Source organism: Calonectris borealis, unplaced genomic scaffold (assembly GCF_964195595.1).
Source record: "Calonectris borealis unplaced genomic scaffold, bCalBor7.hap1.2 HAP1_SCAFFOLD_61, whole genome shotgun sequence".
NCBI lineage: Eukaryota > Metazoa > Chordata > Aves > Procellariiformes > Procellariidae > Calonectris > Calonectris borealis.
Genome location: NW_027441467.1, coordinates 952915 through 974906, shown reverse-complemented (window position 1 = coordinate 974906; position 21992 = coordinate 952915). Strand labels below are relative to the sequence as shown.

At 41.2% G+C, this 21992-nt stretch overlaps 1 protein-coding gene across 1 annotated transcript in view; it reads right to left on the bottom strand.

Annotated features, from left to right (window-relative positions):
- The window catches only part of LOC142076550 (spectrin beta chain, non-erythrocytic 5-like), a gene marked incomplete at its 3' end in the record, with an annotated part of 83344 nt that overhangs the window by 44802 nt on the left and 16550 nt on the right, over positions 1 to 21992 (bottom strand). The window contains exons 12-31 of the mRNA XM_075138848.1: positions 21460 to 21651; positions 20580 to 20732; positions 19914 to 20044; positions 18419 to 18670; positions 17451 to 17738; positions 16541 to 16787; positions 15558 to 15697; positions 14468 to 14567; positions 13593 to 13763; positions 13336 to 13500; positions 12353 to 12579; positions 11599 to 11785; positions 10124 to 10324; positions 8833 to 8949; positions 8072 to 8235; positions 6273 to 6405; positions 5304 to 5449; positions 4461 to 4575; positions 2331 to 2441; positions 983 to 1162 (exon numbers count right to left, since the gene is read on the bottom strand). Of these exons, the coding sequence (XP_074994949.1) occupies positions 983 to 1162; positions 2331 to 2441; positions 4461 to 4575; positions 5304 to 5449; positions 6273 to 6405; positions 8072 to 8235; positions 8833 to 8949; positions 10124 to 10324; positions 11599 to 11785; positions 12353 to 12579; positions 13336 to 13500; positions 13593 to 13763; positions 14468 to 14567; positions 15558 to 15697; positions 16541 to 16787; positions 17451 to 17738; positions 18419 to 18670; positions 19914 to 20044; positions 20580 to 20732; positions 21460 to 21651 (3420 nt within the window). The remainder of the gene's footprint in view (positions 1 to 982; positions 1163 to 2330; positions 2442 to 4460; positions 4576 to 5303; positions 5450 to 6272; positions 6406 to 8071; positions 8236 to 8832; positions 8950 to 10123; positions 10325 to 11598; positions 11786 to 12352; positions 12580 to 13335; positions 13501 to 13592; positions 13764 to 14467; positions 14568 to 15557; positions 15698 to 16540; positions 16788 to 17450; positions 17739 to 18418; positions 18671 to 19913; positions 20045 to 20579; positions 20733 to 21459; positions 21652 to 21992) is intronic.

The following is a 21992-nucleotide window of genomic DNA, read 5'->3' as shown; positions in this document are numbered from 1 at the left end:
CACTTTGAAGAGACTTAAAGCGGATTAGCCTAATGTGCAGAAGCCTCTCATGCTAACACAAAAGCATCATGTACACTCTATTGTGGTCTTGATCCCACCTCACAACCTTAAGACAAACTTGTGGGAAGGTTTTTTCCAGGTAAGCATACCCTGGATATTCTCTGCTTCCCAGCAAACATGGAAACAGAATGTGAACTACCAAAGGTACCTTTAATTGACACTGAAGTTACACCTGGAACAGTTCAAGAATATGAAGAATGTAAAGGTATTCTAGAAATCTACATTAGCAACGTCCTTCATGATAAAAGGAGGCACCCTTGCTGTTTTAGTACCTGCTAATGCAGTACTTCCAGCAATAATCTACTAATTTGCAGTGGTGTAGCTCAAGTGCCTTCACTGATACTACTGTCATTTGCAAAGCATTCTGTGGCAAATCATAGCTCAGTGACCTACTGAGGAGAGAAAACTTCTGTGCATTGCAGATGATGATATTACGCTGATATATGCATGTCACTGTGTTTAAGCAACTTGAAAGGTTACTGCAAAGACCAGTGAGTTGTATTTGATACATTCCATGAAGTAAGTTAACTGAGGGTTATTGCATGCCCTGAGAGAGAGGGAACAAAATTTTAGCCATTATAAATGGGAATCTAACAGCTATTTTTATCACTCTTACTCAGTGGGAATTGCAGAGTCTTTGAAAAGACTACTGCTACTGCTGCGAAGTGTTGACCGTTTCTGACAACTATCAATTAATCCATGCACAGTTGGATACAAGCTTCCCTTCCTAGACAAGGTAAAAGATCCTTATCCTCTAACACCTTTCTAATAGCTACAAGCACTTAAATACTTGATTAATAACACAGATAGCACCTGCAGCCTTTTACATCAACCTCTGCAGCTTGGAAGTACACCTATGATTCACACACACTGAAAGCAGCTTTCCCCTGTGTACCAATGGACAGAAGGCAGAAGAACTTACATGTGCCTGAAACTGGTAAAGCTTGTATGCTTGTTCCAGAAGTTTCTTGCGCAGTTCCACTTTAGCCTTCAGGGCCTTCCAGTTGGTGACTATTGCCTGCTGCTTTGCTTTCAGATCTTCCACCTGCTTCTTTGAGCAATGGGTCAGTACATGATCTGCAGATTGGATCAGCTCCTGCAGCTATACACAGGGACGAAAGAAGAGGGTAGGAAAGAGAGAGTCATAGAGATCCAGACAATATCAGAAAGGTTATGATAAGGGCTATGTTAATTGTACATGAAACTACAATTTAAGCAACATTTTCTGACCTAACTTTTCTCATGCTAAACAAAAGCTTTCCTAATTTCAGTTCTATGGAATAACAGTGACATCCAGTGTTTGCTAAGGCTTATCACAACGGTGTTTTTTCAAATAGGCAGGCAGATTTTGTTTCTCCTTTTTGCTATACCATTTATTACATGAGTAACGCAAATAATACCTAACCATACCTTGTTTTCCCCAGTGACCATATAGATTAACTATGACTACATTCTCTTCATGCGTATCTCATGCTCTTTTACCTTTAAAAGTAACAAGCAGCTGGTGGGATCAATTCTAGTGTTATCTGCCACAAGGCCAAGATATGAGGCCACTGATAAGTGATACTGGGATAACTGCTTCAGTTAACACATGTTGTGTTAACTATACCATTACATTTACTAAACAAAGGGATGAAGAGAAAACTCATACTAGTTTTATTGGTCTAGTGATGCTAAGCAAATCTCCTATATACAGGGAAGCTTGCTAAACAACAGCTGTTCTCATGAGCTGAAACTTTTCACAAGTTTGTATACTGAGCCCTATCCTTCTTTTTCACAGTCCAATTCTACCCCTCTAAACTTGTTGAAAATTCCAGACTGCTGCCCCATCCTTTCTTCTATAATTCTCTATAGTTAATCAATGCATTTTGTGTTCGATGAATATTCAGTTTCTCTGCACATAGAACAGATTCTGGATTTTTCCTTGTAATCACCTGGAACAATTTGAAGGCGGCAGTAAACACATCATAAAGCCTGGCATAATCATACATTTCAAACAGTAATCAAAAATATCCCTGTGAATCACTTCAATAGTCAGCGCTCATTATAATATGTCCCTTATTTGTAATGTTTTAAATGACCTACTTGATCATTGCCATCAAACCTTGAACATATTAAAAAAGCAGAAGACTAAGGAAGATCCTTAGAGTTTTCCAGGCTCTCACAGAGATCCTGTAATAATTTGGTTCACAATACCAAATTATTACTATGATTGTCTTGGAAACTTGAATTTTGGCTACACATTAAAGACCACAAATGACTTTCATTACCTGCTGCTCATTCCCAGAGAGCTCATGCTCCAGGGCCACATGGTTCCGGAGCTGGGTTTGCACACCTCTCATGTCCTTAGCAACATCATCTGGAATACTTTTGGACTTCTCCTAGAAGGAAGAAATCACAGAAAGCTTTGTTACTTTCTACTTCCAAGCAAAACACACTACAAGCCTACTTTAGTCATTTTGTGTAGTGCAACTCATTCTGCACAGTTAAGGACGTCCTGGGCTACTCAACTATGATAGGTAAAAGGAAGCTGGAAGAGAAGTACGTCTGTCCTAGTAACTCATTTGTAAGTATCTTAGTGATTAAACTACCCAACTGGACCCAACTTTCCTTGATCAGACAATACAGGAGAATGTCTTACAGGCTTTGAGTTGGGAATCAGTCTTGAATAACTACTGCAGTGACATATAGTGAATTCTTAAAGTAGCATTAACAACCAACAGTTTCAGGCCATTCTTTGGGATACAGGTGGTCTATCTGTGAACCATCTTTGGATAAAAATTTAGTGACATATGCTCAGGAAAGATGAGTTAAAAAATAGCATATATGCAAAGAAAGGTTACTGTAAAGATGAGAGAAATGGAGAAACCATCACATAAAAGGAGACTTAAACATTTATTTAGCTCAACAAAGGTTCTGAGGGGATTTAGTTGTTACACAGCCACGCACTGGGAACACAGCAAGCAAAAAGAAAAGGCACTTCAGCTGGAGGATAACACTGTTGCTAGAATAAAATTATTAGAAACTTGCTCCAGGTCAATTTAGGTGAAAATTAGAAGAACATTTCTAACCATTGGAGAAGTGCATTTCTGTAACAGATTCACAGGCTGGTTTGGGGTACCAACAACGCATCTTGGTAAGGTGCTGTAAAAGGAGATGCATGTTGTAGTTGCCTATGATATGATGGCACTGGAGTTGGTGACTTAAGCAAGATCTTCTAGTACTATGTTCCTATGAGAAATGGCTTTCCCTGGTAGACATCTGACCAGGGTACACAGGAAGGGATGGGCAAGATGACTGAATTGCTCTCCCACTCAATAGTAAAGCTTATTAACAAGATGTGATGCAAGAAGTGTGTATTGGAAGTATTGGTTGTGTGTATTGGAAGTGAGTATTGGATATATTGGTTGCCTGGGCCAAACTCAGCATGGGGATAAACCAACAGCTGGTCTGTGAAGTGTTTCTGAACTATCACTTGTCACTGCCGCAGAATTAACTACTTCATCATTGAAGTTAAATATGCACCAGGTTCTGAAAACCCCATCTAGTATACAGTGAAATATTATGAGGTTTGATTTTCCATTCACAACAGGGAAAGAAAACAGGAATAACATAGTTGAATAAGGCAGCCTCTGCCAGCTCAAGCAAGTAGAATATCTACCACATGTAACCTAACAAAGCCCTGTTGCCTTGCAAACGGTGGAAGCTCTGTTGGGTCGCTGCCTCTTGTACACATCTGCATTAGGGAAAGCACACCACTCATTACAGCAAGGATGTGGTTTCTCCATGAAATTCTTCAGGATGTTCAGATAAAACAGAAGCCTGAAGACTTTTATTTGGACTTCTACCCCCAGTTTTTATACTGAGACTGTTTGAAATTATTGCCAGTACTGGGCACTGAAACGAGAGGAAAAGATTTTTGGCCCAGCTTTTCACATCAGGTCACATGATTACCTGACAACCTTCCAGGCTAATGGTCACTGTAATCCAGACAAATGCCTTTTTCAGAAGACAGTTCTTTCTTCAGCACATAACGCTGCAGTGGTGTACAAAGAAGCAGCACAGTGACGCAGTAAACAGTTTCTTAGTCAGGCCCGATGACTGCAAACAACATTACTATATGCATTGCACTGTGAAACAACTTGGTTCAAGCCCTGGTCTTCTCGGCTTATCCCACAGATCAGCAATTCTAGCTGCACCTGGTTTCATAAGGTGACCGGTCAGGCGTCTAAGGATTATCCAGGATTTTTTTTTTTTAAACACTTTGAGTAATCACACAGGTTTCTTACTGAGATTTTTTTTAGAAGTCAGCAGTAAGCACATTGAGAATCATAAGAATACTCCACAAATTAAGCTGAAATGAAGTTCTCATTATATGAGACTTTCCCATTATTTTTTACCTCAATATGGGCCAGAGCATCTGTCAGATCTTGGTAACATTTGTGAATCGCCTCAGCATCTCTCAGCCGCTCACCTCGTAATCTGGTAATTTCCAACAGCTCCTCCCAGGAATTCCTACAAGGGAGTATGGGGAAAAGAACCATGTAAAACATTCAAACTAGGAGTAGAGGAGATTAACAGTCTGAAGAAAGACTGAAAACAAGACCTCCTCTTACTTTTTCATTCCTGCCATTAAATTCTGTTGGAGTGATTCTCTGAGGGGCAGCATGTCTCTCATCCTATTCTGTCCATGTCCTCCTGTCTGCTGCAGGCACTTAAATAGATGGTCCTTATAAAAGGGTGCCCCTCTCCAATATGCTTTTCAGGTTTTATATGCAGGTCTTGAAGTACTGAGTCAGACCCTACTATTCCTTCAAGGCTTCTCTTTTGGGACAGTTTGGACTGATGCCAGACACAAAAAACTCAGAACATATTAACGTTGTTCTGCAGAGTCATGGGATTCGAACTCGAAAATCGGAAGCAATAAAGAAGCAACTAAACTCCTAGCCTTTCAGTTAGGTGATCCTGTTTCAAAGGGCAAAGGAAGTTCACTCATCCTTTACTTGTAAAGCACCTCTGATGCAAGCTACAGGAAGCCAAATCAGCAAGCAGATAATGTCTGCATTATAGTAATCTATTTTTAAATGAGGCATGTCAGCAGCTCTGTATCAGTGAGCAAACCACATATTTTGCAATTAGACAATTGGGAGGACATGCCTTCTCCTTTTCTAATTCCTTCTCACTTCCTCCTCGAGAGTGAATTGAAAGGACAAAGCATTATAGAGCTAACACAAGTCTCCTACCTTAGCTCTTTCTGCTTCTGACGAATTTCCCGGGACTCGGAATGCCCACAGTTCAGCAAGTTGTCTGCCAGCTGCTGGCAAGCCACAACTCTTTTCCCAGCTGCTTCCAACTGGTGTTGGAACGTGTCATATTTGGCACAAAGTTGCTTTTGAAGGGAAAACAACAATAGCAAAAATGCATTTTGAGTGCTCTCTTTTCCCAAACATACCTATCACAGCACAGCCAAAAGACAAGTAATAAGCTCATCATATTTGGAGATGGAAAAACTGCAGAGAATGACTGGATTTTACCTCCAAAGACCAGGAGGAGCTATAAACTATCAGCAAAACATGAGGTTTGTGATGCAGATGGGAGGCAGAAACATTATTACCAGGTATGGAAACAAACATTCAATGTACAATGAATTTCAATGATTAAATGATATGTTTTCACTTCATGAATGCAAATGCGTATTCAGTACTATAACTGAATAATGTAGTCCAATTTTAAGACTTAGGACACAAGATATTTTGAAATAAATTATAAAAATGAGGATTCTGAATGGCTATTGATTTCTAACGGGCTGACATTAGATTAGTTTCTGTGCCGTGTGAAGAGGTATAGCTGTAGGTGTCCGTACATCAGCATCTGTGATGAAAAAAATCCTTAATGGACACCACACTGAAATATCTGGTTACTAAAAATAGAAAGGAGTTGCTCTCTGAAGGCATAGACATTTTAGCATGCAGTTGTTTCACGCAGCTCAGCCCCCATAGTAACAGGATGTAAGTGTTAGGCAATGCTGCCTGCCTGTCATAACGAGTCAATCCTTCCCACCCACTCTTCACCCTTTTCTCTTCCTGTCTCCCAGTTATTTATATTTATTTCTTATTCTCTCTTATAAGTTTTCAAGGACAACCTTAGAATCTTTTTACACTCTCACTACATACAGTTTGGTTGATTTTCGATCTGTTACTCAAAAAACTCACCAAGACATGTTCGTAATAATTTCCATAGTCTTCAGAGCTGGCTGTTTGTTTCTGCTGAGTGATCCAGTATTGCAGATCTTCATATTCTCGTAGAAACTCGTGCAAGACAAGAGTCTCATCCAGCTTCTTCCTTCTGTTGGGGGAAGAAGACAAGACAATACAATTAGACCAAGGGAATATAAGATGGGGGCAATCAGTAACTTTCTTCCTATTAATTCCCAAAACCTCTCACCATCAAAACTCGTTAATGAAAGAGCTGACTTTATTTCTCAAGATTGGAAATTACGTTTGTAGGATGACAGCTGTCAGCCAGGTCAGACCCATTGGCTGAGTTTCCCAGAAAAGCTCTGTGCCTAGCTGAGCTCTCTCCCTGGTTTTGTGGGTTGGTTTTTTTTTGTGTTTTTTTTTGTTTGTTTTGTTGTTTATTTTTTGTTTGTTTGTTTTTTTCCTTCCCATGAGAATATCCTTCATTTTTTTCCAGATCTGTCCTGATCTGTCTTTCTAATGATAATTGTAGTACTTATGAAAATGAGAAGGAAATCTTTCTAACTGAGGATGGTGCACCAGGAAGGCAAGTGCTATGAAAGCCATTTTATGCAATTCTGTTTATATTGCCTGTTCAGCAAAATTGCTGCAACGTGCTGCATATTTCTCATCGTCTAGAGTATCTTATAATACAGCCTGACATGTTACAGGCCTTCCACAGTAAACTAAATACCAATTTTCCATCTGCTAACACTGCCTGACCATTGCGCAAATACTCCAGGAAAGATGAACCTGGCTTCCCTGTTTGAATCACAAATGCTCATCACAAGAGATGTAGCCTGCTGAGAGAGTCCAGCCCTCCAAGGAGAATGCAGATCAGAGGTACAAACCAGGGCACCAATAAGGCACCATAAGACCCAGGTTAACATTAAGCATGAATGAACACACATTTCTGTGTTCAACACACACAAGTGTTTTGATATTTCTAGATTGAGTATTTCTTTTTCTGAACTTTTCATTCACAGGATTTTCTATTGATGCTTTTACTTTTTAATTGTAAATAAGAATAAAAACAAAAGGTAAAATACCAGCATTTCCTCTAGGCTTAATTATTCTAGTATTCAGATTCATTTATTTGTTACTCTACATGCAGAGACCCATTCCTTTTCTGAGTGAAATTTTTGTGAAGGAAAAACCTAAACTGTTCAGACATTTGTTCCTTCCTGACAAGAAACCAGAAGTGTTTAAAAACCCTGTGTACAAGCAAACTGTCCTGTTGTAAACATTTTACTGTAACAATAACAGAAAGGAAGCGAAATGAAAAATAAATGAATCAAGAATAAAATCCTTCCTATACTAGCACAGCCACTGGGCATAAAGATAAGTGTAACAGTAATTGTGTCCCTTCTGCTATGTAATGAATTATATAATTTTCAAGCAACATTAAGGAAACATTTTAAAAACATTTTTTTTTCCTTTTGAGAGCAAATACTACAAAAGCAAGTCAGAATCCGGAATCTTAAGTCATTTTACAGGAGGATGATGAAGGGTAAAAAGAAAATTTGGGGACTTCAAATCCTTAATATGTAGCAAAAATCCCTGAATAAAATGTAGAGTTCTTGCTTAGCAATAATGAAAAGCTCATAGGTGCATAGAATTCTAATACAGAAACAAGCAATTTCCTAAGTACAATTGAAAAAAGAGAAGATAATGGATATGATCTAAATTCCAGTGAGGTAACTGGATATATCCTTTATTGACTTCAGTGGGCTTTGAATCAAACCTAGGATCCAAGGGGCAGTTCTAGTTTATACCTTGCTGCTGCTAGTTCCTGCAACTCCTGGAGTCTTGAATGAACTTGTTCCTTTGGCGCATCAACCTCAACATACTGGATGGAGCCCACAAGAGGAAGAGTTTGGGCACTTTCACTCAGTTCCTTCATCAAATTTTGGTAAATAGCAATCTCATGCTCCAGTGCCTGGCAGAGAAAAGAGTGGATTGAAAGCCAGTTGTCCAAGATATCCACTGTTTGAACTTTTGCACCAGCCTATAGTGTAGCCATTGAGACATTAAAAGAGGAGGAAAACTTTCTGGAAGCATGTGACATTTCCAAGACTTGATCAATTTTAGATCATTTTCTAGCAAAATTTTTTGGAAAAAAAGTGTACAGAAATTCAAATAAGTTAGGTGAATAAAGACAATTAGAAATTCCTGATCCATTATTAGGCAGAGAAAAGTATTCCTGGAATAATACTCTATCTATCTTTGATTCTAGGAAAAAAAATAAGGCTTCTGCATGCATCTGTTGAGACTGAAAAGCAGGTATCAGATCAGAGTCAGTTTTGGCCTTAAAAAAACAAGATGAGAATATTCACCATTCTCCAAACTACATTTTTTCCAACCATATTAGTAAGCTGCTTTGACCTCTTTTATCAGTCCATTCACATGTAGACGTACATCAATGTGAAATACCTTGTAGATGGCTGGACAGTTAAGTACAATGAGATAGAAAATTTTACAGCCGCAGACAGACCGGAAGATCAGGCCACTGTACAGAACTTAAGCAGAAAAATACCTTATGTTTCTTGAGGAGTTTCAGTGTTCCATCTTCATCCTTACCATAGTCCTTGCTTGTCACAAGTGGGTGTTTTTCTGCTATCCAAGCCTCCAGGTCTGAAGTATTCATTAAAAACTACCAGTTAAAGAGAAAGCAAATTAGTTTCTACCTCAACTTTCAAAATACTTGTGCCATTTTTTTGACCTAATAAATTCTAAATGGAGGGTGCACTGTAAGATTTACAGTGATATTTTATTAAATAACAAATAAAGAATATTTAATTCCAAGAACTACTATTCCACACTGTTGTTCTGTAAAATCATACGAAGGTGAAGTAGGCCACAGATGGAAGACTTCAGTGTAGGATAACTAAGGCCTTCTCCAGGCATCAAAGCTCTGGCAGTAAGTTTCAAGTTGTCTCAATTTTCTTTCTTCACATCACTATCCTTACTTGACTCTTCCTTTACCTTATTCGCTAAGGGTAGGGGCTAACTTTATAATAGCATTGTGATGTTTCTCCTTCCCCTTCCTGAGAAGTTCAAATCACCTATAAAAATCAGGCTTCGTAAAGCCTATAGTATGGACAGCTGTTTTTATAGATGGAGGAAATAAGAGCCAGATAAGCGAAGTCCCCAGGGAACATACTTTAGGTGGGCCTGTGAAGTCTGTGCAAATGCTGTTTATGGCTACAAAACTGCATGTGTTATCTGAATAACTGCACTCCTACATGACCCACTGATGACAGAAAATTTGGATTATCGAGATAAATATTTGTATGCAATTTTTTTTTTAAACAGGCTAAACATAAAGGTCCAGTATCCTGTTGAAAATAATAAAGCCCAAAGTCCTAACTCACTCTGAGAGTGAAAGAGTGTTATCAGTTTCTCAGTATCATTTTGTTGCCTGGAACAGGCAAAGATTGGATGGCACAAGCGATCCCTTCTCTTCTGATTTCCTTGTCATAATTCTCCAATATGAAGGGCCAGTTCAGGATCTATTGCATTACTTCAGTCAAAGCCTGAGGCTGTATAAAGATATTGAGAAAGGAGCTACTACTAGGAGAAATGTGTGTTCTACACACAACCATAACGGATAGGTACGGAGTCCAAGGCAAACCTCTAGAGCAGCAGCTCTAGAGTAGGGGCTGCATTCAGCTACGCAACCCAGCCCTCCATTCCCATCAGTCTGGCCTCAGGCAACTGAAGTGAATACCAGTCCCAGCAAAGCTGTTTTGTTATTCACTTTAAAACTTTGGTCCTCTTGTTTGTCTGAAGAAGCTACTGGGTAAGCACTTTGCTGTAATTTGTACCTCCTGGAAGCCAACTGAGTGCTGCAGCTGCTTCATCCTTTCCTCACAGGCCTTCTCCAAGCCTTGCCAGGCAGTCACAAGCTCATGGCATTTCTCACTTATTTTCTGAGCTGATGGGTGCTGGCCTACAATCATTGTCTTTCCTTTATCCAGGACCCGCTGCACTTGCTGTTTGTGGGCATTCACTTCTGCCTGCAGTTCCTGGGAATGAGATAGAAGAAAATATAAGAATAAAGGAAGGGTATGTGAGGACAAAGAAATTCTATATGCTCCTTGTCCTACACAAAACTGGCAGCTGGTGACGGTGGGTAGAGTATAGCCAGTGGGCATAAGGACTGTCTGTTTCCACAACAGCTGCAGCCCCAGCCACTGGTCCCAGCCCCATTTGTATAACGCTCTGTTCTTGGTGCTACCATTGAGGGAGGAGATAAGGGTCTGTAAGGTGGTAGCAGACATCCCTTACATTCCCTACACCCTCAGCGTTACTCACCGGAGTCCTCAGTCTGGTGCTCTGGCCTGGTTCTACCCCTTCTCCTTACCATTCACCTGCCCCTTCCCCTGCCCAGCAGCCAGGGAGGTTTGGGAGATGGAGCAGGACAAGGGATGAGACACAAAACTGAGGGATTCAGAAAAGAGTATTGAGGTGCTGATGGGAGAATAAAATATCCCAGAAGATGAATGGGCTGGAGGATGATGGGAAGAGAGACATTGTCAACAGTACCATGAAAATCATTAGACTCCTGCTCCATGAAGCCTCCCCACTGGTCTTATAACCTTTCTCATAGAACTTGCAATCCAGGTGCTGCAAAATCCAATGTTGCCTGTGGTGCAGGGCAGCTCTGAGGTGCCCCTCTGGCTGTGAGGAACTGCCACAAGGAATCCAACTCTCCAGAAATCAGTGTAAACTTGTCTTTATAAATATATTGACTGTCGCTTGTTCAAACCATTTTACAAGCAGTACAGAACTAGAATAAACATTAAATGGCTGTTATATGCTCTCCTAGAGAATCTAGCGTGCACATACCTCAAGACTGCATGTGTAACGAAGCAGTAAGCATAGAACTAAAATAGGGTGAGCATATAGCAGTCAAAATATTCAACCCAGATCAACTCACAAAGCAAAAACCTCATTTTTTTTCTATTTAGTGTGAGGTACACCCACTTTTAATGGGAAGAGCTACAAAATTTCTCAGAATAATAATACTGCAAAATATGAGAAATTTTGCAGTTCCCACAGGAATTTCATGTTTGCTCTGAAAATCATCACCACATTGCTGACTTGTCTCAATCCACTGGAACCATTTTAGCTGGGCTAGTGCTGGAAGCAGTGAATGTACTCATTGAAAGTGTGGCAATACATTTTGCTTGCAACGGCCTTCCTGAAGGTAAAGGACAACTGTGCAGGTGCTGGTTTGCCGGCTGAGGTGAAATGCAATGTGCCAACATGCTATAATACACTTGATTAAACGAGTTACCTTGTGTTTTTGCAACAGGCTTTGAGCCACATCCAAGGACTTCCCACAGTTGGTGGAATGGGCAATAGGCAATCGCTCATTAATCCAGTTCAGTTCCATGTCATGATAATGGTAGAACTCATAGAGATCCACTGCAGCTTCCAGCAACTTACGCCTCTCATCGAGAGGTGCTTGCAAAGATTCAAACCTAGGGGTCATCCATTAAATATGTTAAAACAAAGCTTTATCCTGATTCTGCCAAGCAAATTAGGCTATGATACCACTGTGAAGATTAAAAACAGTGGACACTTTGCAATTAAATTTCAATGGTTAGTGCTGGCTGCACATACAAGAATCCCTTCTCCGGAAGGCTACTTTTGGCAAGTAGACTTATACGATAACACTGAACGTAAGCAGAGGAAAAGTGATTTACACTTTTGAAGTTCTAGGCTTGTCCTGTGATGTTTTAAGGAACTAGTCACTATTGAATGCTGGATCACTGCACCTCTTAGAAAGCAGTGAATGACCTATGGATAAGCAAAGGCCTAGAGGAGGAGTGCAGCAGGCAGGGAGCAAGGTCCAGTAATAAAGGTTGAGGTGGGTCAACAGGCAGCTGTGTAGGTGCAGATCAAAGCACAGTTGTGGTACAACTGGGAGAAGAAATCATTCCTGAATATGGGTTAAACCTAATCAACCAAAAGACGTTTTCTAGAAGGTTGAACAAAAAATGCTATTTGTCACAAGGGGTGGAGACAAAAAGAGAGTGACACCTCACCTTTTCAGATATTTCTGTGTTTCATCCAGAATCCTCTGGGAGTCAAAGTGATTGGTGGCCATTTTCCTCGCATGAGATACAATAGAGTTCATCTTCTCTGCCAGCTCACGTGTCTCATTTTCCAGCTGTCTGTGCTGCTTGAGTAGATCACGGCTGGAGCGCAGATCATGGCCTGTCTCAGATTCCTGAAGAACTTTCTCAATTTTCTCTATCTTCTTTTTGGCATCCTGCCAGCAAAAGATTACGGCACACTCATACTGACCTTTCAACATAATTTTCTTTCATTCAGCCCCTCCCATGACAGCTTCCTGGACACAATTTTTAAATCCATACGTCCTTTCTTGGCAATATGATGGCCAGGTGTCTCTAAGAGGCATCTCCTGGGAATAATTTGTTTTGCACACTATTTTGGAGTACTCTTCTCTCTGAGACACTAAAGCACATCATTAAAAACAGTCCCTTTGACCTATCTTCAGTGACATAATACAAAACAGTCAAACAATCTGCAAAGGCTTCAGATTGTAGCTACAACAGCGGTTCCATGACATACTGGTATCGAAACAGCTTCACAGCACATTATTCCTCTTATACAATTTGCCTGGATGACAATGTACTTAATACAGTGCCATGCCTCCAACCCCCAAACTGACTCCCAGCAAGCAGTTATGTTTGCACAGCATTGACCCATGCAGAGAGTTTTCATTGTTTTCCCAATACAGGATGGCCACACAGATGCAGTGCTGAGCCTGAGTTCAACAGCTTTGCGTCTTGGTGCTGTGCTGGCACTGTTATCCTGCTCATAGCTTTGGAGTGAGCTTGGTCAGCGTTATGTTGGGTTTTCTCTCCTGAGACTGTAAACAAAATGGACACCTTAAAAAACACTTTTATCTGAATGGTATTCTGTCCTTTTTTGTGAGGCCCACACAACAGAGGAACCAGGCTCCTAGGCCATTCCTCCCCTCTGTTGCCCACCACCTGCTGACCTGCAGCAGTTCCATGAGCTGTTCTTGCTGCCCAGCTTGTCTCAGCTTGTCACCTCGCTCTATCATCTTGCCATACAATTTCTTCCACTTCTTTTGAAGCTCTGACATCTTCTCCTGGATGGAAACTGCGGCATAATGGTTCTCTTGGATCAGTTGATTTCCCTTCTGGAGAAACACAGCACATCATTTTTTTGAGCAGATCAGCATCTATGAAGTTTGGGACAAGATGCAAGACTTAGCTCCAAAACTGCCTTCACCTTTATCAGTGTTGCAAAGTGCTCCTCATTAGCCATCATTTCCTTCTCAGCAGCCTCATGCCACTTCAGTTTGCGTAGAACATTTGTTGGATCACGATAGGATTCATCTGATGCAATCTTGTACTTCTCTTCCATCCATATCAAAATCTCAGCAGCATCACGATTAAACTCCTTACAGAAACAAACAGGATTAAATTGATTTAACTTCTGATTCTGTGTGGGTTTGCGGTGCATCCTTGCTGTTAGGATCAAGCCCTGATTTTTTTTTGCTAAGAGTTAGGAAATGTGATATATTTTCATATAAAAGTTGTTCTGCATAATCAACACTCTTAATTGAAGAGGTATGATCTTGAACCATTGATGAGTTTTTAAGCCCTCAGGGTAATATCTTAGTCCCTTTTTTACCACATTTACTAATCTGTTGCTTTTAATTGTCAGTGAAGGTTTGCATTGTTGATAGACTATTTTAACCATAAGTGGTCCAATCCTCCAGTATAACTTCGTATCTCAGCACTGAAAGCTAAATTTGGTACCAAAAGTACAGTTACGGTAAGTAACTTTGCCAAATTATTAAGACCCAGAACAACAATAAGTAATGAGCAGAATAAATTTATCCAGTAGACAAAACATTCTGTTGATACCTTTCATTCAATATCTCCATTTTTGTTTTGGTATTTTGCTATGGTTATGGCTTTGTGAGATTTTTCACCAATGCATCACCTGCTCCCTGGAAAGGGATATTCTCTGTCTCATAGCCAAAGAGAAAGTGAGCTGCAGTAGGAATGCTCAGCAGTTTGAGATTTGTCCCATATTAAGACAAAGGGTAAAACTACTTCACGCATGCCTGACCAAATCTGCAGTATCAGTCCTTTTACCTGCAGCTGTAGGGAATCGAACAACCTCTGTTTTCTCTCGGCATTGCTTTGTATCAGCCGCTCCCACCTTCGCCGGAGAGTGACCATTCTCTGTTCAATACTACCAAGAAAAACAGGAAGTCCAATGCAGTACTAGTCATACTGGTTCCCCTTGGTTGTACTGTAGTCATGGCTATGATATAAATGGAATCTAGTTCAACACCTCTGTTGACAGGACAAAGGGGTATATGGCCCTGTCCCCTGACCATGCTGGGCTCATCTGGAAAGCAGCTATTGCTTGCCAGCTGCTCTGGATTTTCCTTTTGTATGGCTGTCTTACGTTAGTGAATGGCAGTCATGTATGTTTGTCTAAAACACCCAGACCCCCCTCTCTTTCCCAAATATTCCACCTTAACTAATAATTTTCTCTGTGATTGAGTGCAATGAGGCTCTGGAATGGCCTTCTAATGGTAGCAGTGCTGGCAAGAAATCAGATTTTAAGAGCAGTTTTATAAATTTATGGAGGGAATTTTCGAGACATTACCACTTGTGATCACAAGAACACGGTCTTTTTGATCCAAGAGGTCCATTCTGACCCTATATTTCTAATTCTTGCTTATGCAGGGGTCCCCTTACTAGATTGTAGTGGCTCTAGCACAGTAAAGAAATTACAGATGACAGTTCAGCTTTGACAAAAACATGAAGGAGCTGCTCCTGATGAGTTATTTCCTTGTGAAGTCTTCTGTAACTTTTTAAAAACAAACATTAATTCTAATATGTGATACCGATAAATGAAGGAAAATTTGTTTTATGCATGCATTTAATGAGTTTAAAGAAGTTTTAACACTGTATGTAACTTATGATACAAGGCGAATTATTCAAGCGTTCTGTCAAATGCCACTTTTAACCTAAAGCATTTAGCTTATTTGTCCTGAGAGCACAGGAAGTCTGTATTTTTAAAAAAAAAAATCCCTTTCCCCCCCCCCCCCATCCAGCAGATCACAGCTTGGAGGTCAACTAAATCCTGACTCAGTGAAAGTTTTTCATCTCACCCTAATCACACTGGATCGTTTATTAAAGCTACATAAAAAAGGAAGGATTTTGGACTCACACATGAGACGCAAAGTGCCTGCTCTCTATTAGGTTCACCCCATTTTCATTAAGTGCTTCAATTCGTCTCTTCAGTGCCATCAGCAGTTGTTCAAATTCCTGATGTTGCTTCAGCAGGCTTCGAACAGCATCTACATGGTCCTGCATTTAATAAAGAAAATTTGATGAAGTTTTTTCTTGGTCATATGTTGTTTCTGTAGCAGTGAAAAAAAATTTTGGAACTTATTTTCCCCCTTCTTTTTCAGGCAGGAGATAGAGTGTACGTTTTGCATGTGCCTAAGGATGTTCAGGGCTACAAACAAGCAGCAAGTGTTTAGGTTTGTGTCATATCTGATTCTTCTGTTTTATGTTTCCATTATGGTTCCATTTTCACCTTTTAAGGAAATCTGCATTCTGAATTTATGCCAGCACTCTGACACATCTAGGTACTTGCAATATGAAAGGCCGTAACAAAGTAAAACTTTATTCCACTTAGTTGACCCAAAAGTATCGAAGTTTCAGTTTCAGCTGAAAACATAAAAGATGGTCAGATACCACAACCTCCTCTGTCACTGATCTTGTGAATATTGCCTGCATTTGTTTTTTCCCTTCACTTGCTTTAATGTTTTTAAACTACTCAATGAAAAGAAAAAGCTTTATTTTTTAAATTTTTACTTCACCAAAAAAAATATTAATTATGTTCAGGCCAAAACCTTTTTTTTTTTAATGGTTAGCCACCAAACTGATGAGTCAATTGTATATAAACCATCTGACATGTACAAACACAGCAACAAATCACAACTCCAGCTGTTTTTAAAATGTTTTTTGAGAGACAATGAGCTTTGTTCTCATTAAGATGAGTAATAAGAACCTGAAAGTCTAGTTTCCAAGTATTAAAATACCATGACCATAAGAATGAGGAAACTGATCTAATTAAGAAAATTGTTGCTACTCCCTGGATGGGGAGACAAAGTAGGAGAAAACAAAATCAGCTGCTGTACATACCCCAAGGTCATGCCCCCGGAGAAAGGCCTCATGGCCAGAGAGGGCTGCATTGATACGGTCTCCCTCCCTGTTGAACTTCTGCAATTCCAGGCCATCCTGCAGCTTTTTCCGTCGCTGTTCCCACATTTTCTCCAGCTCTTTGTTCTCCTCGGCAAGCCTCTCCATGGACTGGTAGACATCTACGGTCCTGCTGTTACTGGGTTGTTTGTGGATTACTTTGCGCCCTAGCTCTTCCAGCTGCACAAATCTTCCCAGAGTAAAAAAGAAAAGTGAGACCTCACTGCATGAGGGAATACGAATTCTCTTTCATCAGAGCTTTTTGCTCTCTTGGCAGTGCCTAAACATTAAGCTTCCCTCCCTCCCTCCCTCCCTCCTTTTCACTCTTTTCCTGCTAGCCATGGTTGTGCACTACGAAGTGCAGCTGGTTATTTGCTCAGGGATACATGCTGGAGGCAGTAGGTGAGATTTCCCCATTTGGATTGAAAACCCATATAAGCAGGCTTTCCCATTAGAAGAGAGAGGAGGGCCAACTCAGTATCTGGAACTTTATAATAGTGCAGAAGGAGAACTGAAGATGATGGCAACTGGAAGCATAAGGCCTGAAAAGGGCAGGACTAGGGGAACTGAAATAAAGTGCAGATGGCACTATCTGAGTGTCAGGAGAGCTTGTGGAACACTGCTCCAGACATAGAGCTCCTCCTTCCCCCTCCATCAGCCATCAGGATAAGTATGCAAAACTAACTGGATTCTGTGTTCTGCAGTCTCCTTTTGACACTAAGTTTCAAGAGCATTTGAATAAACTCTTGGCATCACTTTCACACACAATTTATGTACACGATGAACATGTTTCATCTTCACAGTACTGTTGTCATATCACCCCACTCGGCCCACCCTGACAGAATCTCTCTACCTTTCTTTCTGAGACCTAATTTCTTTCAGCAGGTCCTGATGTTCCTTCAGCAATTGCTCTGCAGAAGCCACGTCCACACCCATTTCTTCACTGCTCAGTTTCTCCCGAATGCCTTCTGCCCACAGCAATAGCCTGCGGCTGTCTTGCAGGAATGACTGTTGATTTTGGGCCTGCTGCAGAATGTCCCGCTTCTTTTGGGTCTCCAGCTTTAGCTTTGCCAGAAGCCTCTCCATGTTCTCCACCTGCTCAGTGATGGCCCTGCTCTCTGCAGGGTTGGTGTCCTTAATCCTACAAGAGGAAATAAAATACATCCAACTGGATGAACACTTCAGGCATTTAGAGATTGAGCCAATACTCTTTAAAAGGAATAGATTTGGATATTTACACTTCCATTAAAAAGAAAGTCAGCTAAGGCAACAAATGCTCCACACTAGCAAGAAATATTGGTGCGAATATGGTGTACTGCAGAAAGTGCATCCCTGTGAAAGACTCTGGTAACACTGTTGTAGTTCAATGATTCATTCCCATTGTGAATCTACAGAAAACTTAAAGAAGTAAAAAATTTAAATTTGTATTTCAAATTCAAACTCCTGTGCACAATTCTCTGCTTTCTTCCCTCATCCTTGCTTCCCCTGATTACCCTCTTTCAGGACCTAAATGATACCTAGTTCAAAATGTGGAAGTAACTCTCATTAATAGAGGTAGAGATAATTTGTTAGAGTCACAAACAATCCTGTGGTATTTATTCTCCTACAACAATGAAGTCTGGAAGCAATCACTTCACCAATCACCCAGCCATATTCAAGAGAGATGATCTCAATCCAGCAGGCAAGTCAGTTCTTCAGGTTGCTAGAAAGAGAAACTTCAAGAGAAACTTCACAAGCTGCTCATTGTCTTTACAGCCATAATTTACAACATGATCTTAGAGAACTAGCAAAGAATATGGAAACAAAGAGCAGGTTCCTTACGATTTTGCAACACTCCTCAAGTATTCAATTTTCCTCTCTATCACCAGGACCTCTCTCTCAACTGAAGACAGTTTGCGCTTGTCTGACTCCAGCCCAGCAGGTGAGTTCCCTGGTTCCAGATCCCTGAGTTGGACCATCTTGTCTTCCAGTAGTACTCCTATGCTCTGACAGTCCTGAAGAAACGTCCTCACATCAGCCACTCCAATCAGCTCAGAGCCCTTCTCCTCCTTCAGAGTTTCCATGCGTTCCCACCTTGGAGAGAGATAACCTGATTACTTGCATCTAGCCTCAGCCACTACCCCAAAACTTGCCTTCGCCTAAAGAGCGGATGCAATTTATAGCCTTTGTTATACATGAGCTATATCCTTTTTCTATTCAGAAAAAGTCTTGTATAAAGATTTCATCAGGACTTAAGTGGGCTGAAGGGGTGAACACTAGCACTCCCCCACAGCCTCAAAGTTCATCTCAGTGCCATCTCAAGCAAGGGCACCCTGCTCAGGTGACCAGAACACACTGGACATGATGCCAATAAACAACAGTGTTCAAAATCAGGACCCGGCTGTGCCTCTCAGTTCCAGCTGGGTGGCATGGTGCCAGGAGTATGTACACAACAGGTACTAAACATACTTGGTGAAGTCAAACAGGGTTTGATGTTCCTTTCAATATTTGTGAACGGCACCCTCATCCTGATGTTTAAGTAACCAAATCAGCTGCTGCCGTGCGATAGAGACAGAACTGCTCTGAATCCATCACTGTCACTTGTGGATGGATTCATGTTGTGCTTTAACGCACACGCACAAATTGCTGCAGTTTAAATATCTCAGTGTCAGGGGCCTACAAGCACCCCCCAGTCCTGGAGGCATGACACCAGGCTCAGGGCCACCCTAGAGGGCAGCTGAGGGCTGCCTCCTTCCCCCCCCCGACAGTGGGGACAGGCTGCCAGGCAGCTCTGAGGATTAGGACTCACCTCTGGCCCTGGCTACCATCTCAGGCCTGCCCTGCTCGCCTCCCTGTGGGACTGGCCCTGCATGCTGAGGCCCCTCTGCCCATGCTGGCTCCACATCCCAAAGGGAGCAGCCGGACCCTCGGTGTGCCCTGACAGTCTGGCCCAGGCCTAGGCCTCACACCAAAAATGGGCTTCCCGGCCAGTCCATAGCCCTGCCCCCTCACCACAGACTAGTCGGGCCATGGGGACTACGGGCTGCCCACCCTGCCTGCCCTGCTCCCTGGCTGAGGCAGTGGGACAGGCCCCGGCTGCGAGGCTCAGCCCAGGCCCCAGGAAGCAGCCCCTGCCCCAGTCCCTGTTTGGTGGCGATAGCCGCACCTGAATACAGCAAACCTCAGCCGCACGCGAAACCCTTCCCTCCGGCCAATTCTGGGCATTAAAAATCTATCACACGGGTATTCTCTCAGTGTAGTCTAGCTCAGGCGTGAAAGGTCAGCCCTCCAGTTGCCCCCATGAAACAATCCTCTGTTTTATCAGTAGCATCTTTACCTGCTGTTGATCTCTTCCAGCCAAATCTGAATCTCAGAATATTTGCTGGGACTGATCTTTCCATATTTAATGGCTAAGTTTTCAATATCTCCCAGCTGGCTTTTGCCTGCAGCCAGTTCCATTAAAAAGCTCTAAAATAGGAAAGATATAAGAATGCAGAACTTGAGGTTTTTCCATTTCTATGGAAACGATTTTCAATAATTCGTCATATCCACTCATCGCCCACTTTCACAGTTGGCTTCTCCATTTACCTGTCTGCTGACACCATACACACCTGCGCAGGTAGTTCCCTTATAGCCCTCCCAACCTCCCCTGGTGTGCACACTACACATATGCACCTATGTCTCACTCCACTGGGATGCAAGTGCACTGCAGGATTTTTTCATCATCTGGCATTTTTCTTCAAGTGGCATAAGATAAACCACAAAAAGAGTCCTTCAGTACCATGATACTTGTACAGGATACCACATCCACAAGAGAAGTTAAAGGGACATAATTACATCAGCTTCAATAAGCTTGGCATAGTTTATATGAAAGAAATATCTGATCTATGCACGACACCATAAGTTGAAATGAATGAAAAGACTCTCAAAGCTTCATTTCTCAACTTTATCTATTCTCCCAAGGTCAGTCTGATTTAAAAGGTGTCATCTGTGAGCAGGGTACCTGGTATTTCTGCTGCATGACCTCCACATTGTCTGCTTGAGGCTGAAGAGTCCGGAAAATGTTCTCTTTAACTTTCATCCATGACTGAAATTCTTCGCAAGAGCTACAGAAGCGGTAATATCCGATCATCTCCTCCAGAGCCTTTTTTCTGTCCTGTAAAAAAGATGAAGAGTTAAGTATTGCTGTAATAACTCCTTGTTTTTTGAAGGAAAAAAAAAAAAGATCCTTGCATTTAATCTGCAATACACAAGTGGTAGCTTAGTAGTTTTGCCAGACACTGCTGAAAGAGAACAGGTTACCTTAAGACCACAATACTTTTTCCCAGAGCAACAGCGATTTAAAAGCATAAGAGAAGCAGTTGGAGAGTGCTCAGCCCCTGACAGGCAGCAAGGCCGCTGTGCTGCTTGCTGCTGCTGACTGAAGATTTACCTCAGTAATCTCAGGAATATGTAAAAGTCCCATACAATACGTTTTTGCTGGTCTTTAGGGCAGGATTGCGGCAGGTGGGAGTGAAAAGTAATAAATGGAGAATGCAGATTATGGTGGTTTATTTTTTCTTGTATCAGGTAAGCCAGCCCAAAGATTTAGGAGCTGCATCAAGCAAACATTAGAGAAAAAAAAAAAAAAGATTGCACAGAAGAATCCACTCTTTGTAAAGTAAAACGACTAGAAGGTAAATGGGAAGTTTGCCAACATAAAATGCGTTTTGATACAAAACTTTAATGATAATCTCAAGCCTTGAAGTCCCACAGGACTTCACAGGATCGAGGCACATTATTAAACTGAAAAGCAGAAGCTGGCACAGCACTTGACCTCACTTTGCGTTGCTTTAGACTTGACTGTTTTTGTGATCTGCAAAGCATTGGAGGGGATACTATACCTCAGCCATGCTCTGTAGATTTTCATAGAGTGAATCTATTTCATTTTGGGTCTTCCAGATGTTCTCTGGAAGAAAATGAACATCTGGACTGGAGGTTCCAGGGAATGCAGTTTCAGATGTTGCCCAGGTTCGACTGAATGGTAGCTTGGTTGTCTTTTGGTTTAAGTCACTTGAGGCTTCTGTCTTCACCATCTGTTAAGCAAAATTTAACAGAATCAATGGGTGAATATTTCTGATTTGGATAAAAATTTCACATGGAAGGAAAATTTGGACTTGCTAGTTCAAATCACAGCACTCTGACCCTTTAAACAAAACATTTCCAGTATTTGTTTGAATCTGTTTCCTTTGTTTTATTCTGAAGGAATGAACCAAATAACTGAAAAAGTATTTTAGTTTTGTTTAAAGAAGAAGTTTCATTTAGCTCATTTTAAAATACATTGATTCAGTAAAAATTCTCATTTTCTGCCCACATCAAGGTTGAGTGTTGTTTTTTTTAACTTTTAAATTACCAACAAACCAAGGAATCGACTATG